General features: G+C 36.7%; 1 protein-coding gene across 1 annotated transcript; it reads left to right on the top strand.

The window, feature by feature from the left end:
• Nucleotides 1-965: 965 nt before the first annotated feature.
• Nucleotides 966-3,564, top strand: LOC145582896 (receptor-like protein EIX2). Its single transcript, XM_081639942.1, has 2 exons — nucleotides 966-3,015; nucleotides 3,137-3,564. The coding sequence occupies exon 1, from the start codon at nucleotides 1,334-1,336 to the stop codon at nucleotides 3,008-3,010; it is 1,677 nt and encodes a 558-aa protein (XP_081496068.1). The 5' UTR covers nucleotides 966-1,333; the 3' UTR covers nucleotides 3,011-3,015; nucleotides 3,137-3,564.
• The last annotated feature ends 315 nt before the right edge of the window (nucleotides 3,565-3,879 follow it).

Genomic DNA, 3,879 nt, shown 5'->3' with positions numbered 1-3,879 from the left:
GTTTATTATTCATCAATAGGTTGAGTATTTATACAAAACCTAAGAACATAAGATAGGAAACAATCTTCCTAAAAGATATACTTAAATAATATCTTAACATATAATAAACCTAAATATATTATTCTCCTAATAAGATCAATACGGAAAATATATCACACATATATTTTCCGATATTATCTCTAACAAAAGTCCTGTTGGGTTTGAGAGTGTGGAGAACGGTTCAAGAAGGCAAAGGGGGGTGCATAGCTTAGGAGTTTAAGCTATGGGCTATTGCTTGGTGTTAAGCAATGGTGGATGACAAAGGGTTGACTTAAATTGACCATATCTCAAGATCTAGAAGTGATATTGAGATGATTCAAGTTGGAGGTGATAGCTCGTCTCAAGAGCTTTCCAACGACTGGTCATAAGCTTAATTTGGCCAAGAAACGAGGAAGATATGGCTGTTTTACGAGAAGCTGTTTTGCAGGGGAAAGCGGAGCGGCCGCTCCTCTTGTGGGAGCGCCCGCTCGTTTTGCCTTTTCTTCCAGTTTAATGGTGCGGCCGCTCCTGTCCATTGGAGCGCCCGCTCCACTGGGTTTCTCGGGGCTCTGTTTTTTGCGTTTGAGCCTCGGTTTTACGGTCTTGATTTCTCCTTTGCTAGTTACTTATAATCTTAGCCCTTGGATTATATTTAGCACTATATATACTCTTGTATTGTCATTGTAGAGAAAAAAATAAGAAGATGAGGGGAAAGATGTAGAGAGAGAGAGAGCCTCATGTAAACCCAAACACTTAGGGTTTGAGTGTTTGAGAGGGTGAGTTGGGGTGGGAGCTTTAATGGTTGTAATCTACATTGTTCTTCATCAAATTGCTACTCCATAGTGGATTAGTGGGTTTTTCTCCCGGTTCTCGGGTTTCCCACGGTAAATTCTCCTTGTCTCGTTTATTGCTTGTTTTCCGTCTTCGTTGTTGTTAATTGTCGTTAATCGCAAACTTAGCTAGCACATTCGTAATCCCTTCAAGTCCAATTCCAGATACAATTTCTAACATAAAGCCTCTCACACATCTCCTTCTTGATAACAATAATTTCCAATTCTTGCCGAAAACACTTGGTAAACTATGTAGCTTACAAGAGCTTTATTTGGGATTAAATAATCTTACCGAAGAGCTCCAAAGCATAATCCAAAAACTGAATGGATGTGCAAGTCATTCATTGTTGTCTCTAAATCTTGATGATAACAAAATCTGGGGTCCAGTCCCTGACACAATCCACACCTTTTCTTCACTCAGAGATTTAAGTCTTAGAGATAACCTATTAAATGGAACAATCAGTCAGAGTTTGGGGAATTTGTCAATGTTGGAGAGTTTGGATCTTTCTTCTAACTCGTTAGAAGGCACTCTCTCTAGCAACCATTTCTCTAATCTTTCAAGATTAAAACATATGGATTTGTCCAACAATTCAGCGTTGTTGCTCAATATCGATACTGATTGGGTTCCTCCATTTCAATTGGACTCAATCAAATTAAGTTCATGTGGCTTGGGGCCAATGTTTCCAAAATGGCTTTTGAGCCAAAAAAACTATTCTTGGCTTGAAATTTCTGCTGGTGGAATATCAGATAGGATTCCGAAGTCTTTTTGGATGACAATTTCGTCAAAACTTAATTATCTTGACATGTCTCACAACAAGCTTTATGGGACACTTCCGGATTTACAAATATTAGCCACTGATATTGAAGTCCTTGATATAGATATGAGCTTTAACAATTTAGAAGGGACAATACCATTATTTTCAAGAAATGTCACTTCATTAGTTTTGAATGACAACAACTTTTCTGACCCTATCCCTTTATTATGTCCTAAAGAAAAATTGAAACTTCAATATTTAATCCTCTCAAACAACTCCTTCACTAGGGAACTTCCAGACTGTTGGATGAATTTTGATCAATTATTGTTGCTACGCTTGGAAAATAACAGTTTTTCTGGAAGTATACCGGCTTCCTTTGGTTACTTGAAAAAGCTTCAGTCATTACATTTAAGTGACAATAGCTTTTTAGATGTGAGATCATTGACAAATTGTACGTCTTTAGTTAATCTCGATCTTGCTCGTAATTCATTGAGTGGGCATATACCGACTGGAATTGGGAAATATTTAAGAGGTCTTGCTTTTCTGAGCCTTAGAAGTAATAATTTTGATGGAGGGATACCTTATAGTCTCTGTCAATCATCTTCTCTCCAAATTTTGGATCTGTCTACCAACCACATTACTGGTACCATTCCTAAATGCATATATAATCTTACTGCAATGCGAAATGGGACATATTTAGGACCAAAAATTGAATATGACATTCTGGGCAACAGGATCCCTGATGACGAAAAACTTATGTGGAAGAAGGAAGATCAAAGTCTTATAAAATCCGTTTTGTTGTTAGTTAGAGCAATAGATTTGTCTAGCAATAAGCTTGAAGGAGAAATCCCCTTCGAAATTTCATTATTGACGGGGCTTGTCACCTTAAACTTATCAAGAAATCATTTGCATGGAAATGTTACAGCGATTGGAAAATTGACATCTCTGAATGCACTTGATTTGTCAAACAACCGTTTTTCTGGTGAAATTCCTACGAGCCTTGCTGATTTGAATTCTCTGGGCGTCTTGGATTTGTCCAACAACCACTTTTCCGGAAAAATTCCAACTGGTCCTCAACTCCAAACCTTTAACGCTTCGTCGTACAAGGGAAACCCAGGACTTTGTGGAATGCCACTGCCAAAATGTCCTTGGGATCAAGTACCCGACAATAATCCAGGAAATAACGATAATATCAATCGTCAAGATAAGAGTGGAATCGACGACTTTCATCTGGGGTTATACATCAGCGTGGTGCTTGGATTCATTATCGGATTTTGGGGAGTTTGTGGAAGCTTAGTGCTGAAAAGATCTTGGAGACATGCCTTTTTCCGGTTCTTTGGTGAGGTGAAAGACAAGCTCTATGTCATGGTTTCCATCAACATAGCCAGGATTCGAAGGAGGCAGTGAAGCAGGTCAGTAATTCTACCCTTTCTTGATATGTCCTACTAAACTTTTTTTAGCTACTTGTTAACTGCATAAACAAGTGTACAAAAATCTATAGGTTTTCTAAGAAAATCAAATTATTTGCTACAGGTTGTTGCTTAGACGATATACTGCTAGATCGAGACTTGAATCAGAGATCTTCAATTTGGTCACTACAAGTCGACTGCTTAAATGGCATTGTTAAAGTCACAAAATAATTTTTTATGTTTTTCCTATCCTTATCTTGCAGCAAGTTCATAATGTGTGTTGTATTTGTATGTGCTCAATGTAGTATTGTTGTTGTTTTAAGTTGAATGTATGCTTTGTGATCGTTTCATTTCTTCAATGAACAATATATACTTCGTACAATGTACATCAGGGTTAAGCTATGGTTAATCTAGTAATTAATTAAATTCATTCAATTACATAGAAAACAATATTATGTCTATAAGTCAGATGATTCTAGCAAAAATTATATAGGCCTATGAAAAGAGCTAGACTCTCAATAATTAAGTTGTTTAGCCAATTTATGTTTCTAGCTAAGTGGCTAGTCATATACTTCATATAATGTTAGGTTATACTTATAATTATCTTAAGACAGTGGCCAAACTTGCCAATAGATCTATCTACAAAGTAATTTAAATCTTAAGATAAGAAAATGTACGTATCTACGATTTAAACGATAATTCTTGGAAATCATGATACAGGAAGGACGAAAAACAGGACTTTCGAAGTATATAAAGTCATTACTATCAAATTTTCTAAAAACGCCCAAAGCTTATAAAGAGCGTAAAATCATTAGTCCTTAGATATCACTCTCTCGCCCAGTAGATATCGTCATATATCACTAGTCA

Source organism: Chenopodium album, chromosome 15 (assembly GCF_948465745.1).
Source record: "Chenopodium album chromosome 15, dcCheAlbu1.1, whole genome shotgun sequence".
Taxonomy (NCBI): domain Eukaryota; kingdom Viridiplantae; phylum Streptophyta; class Magnoliopsida; order Caryophyllales; family Amaranthaceae; genus Chenopodium; species Chenopodium album.
Note: the sequence above shows the minus strand (reverse complement) of the source record. Positions and strands in the feature narration are given on the sequence as shown.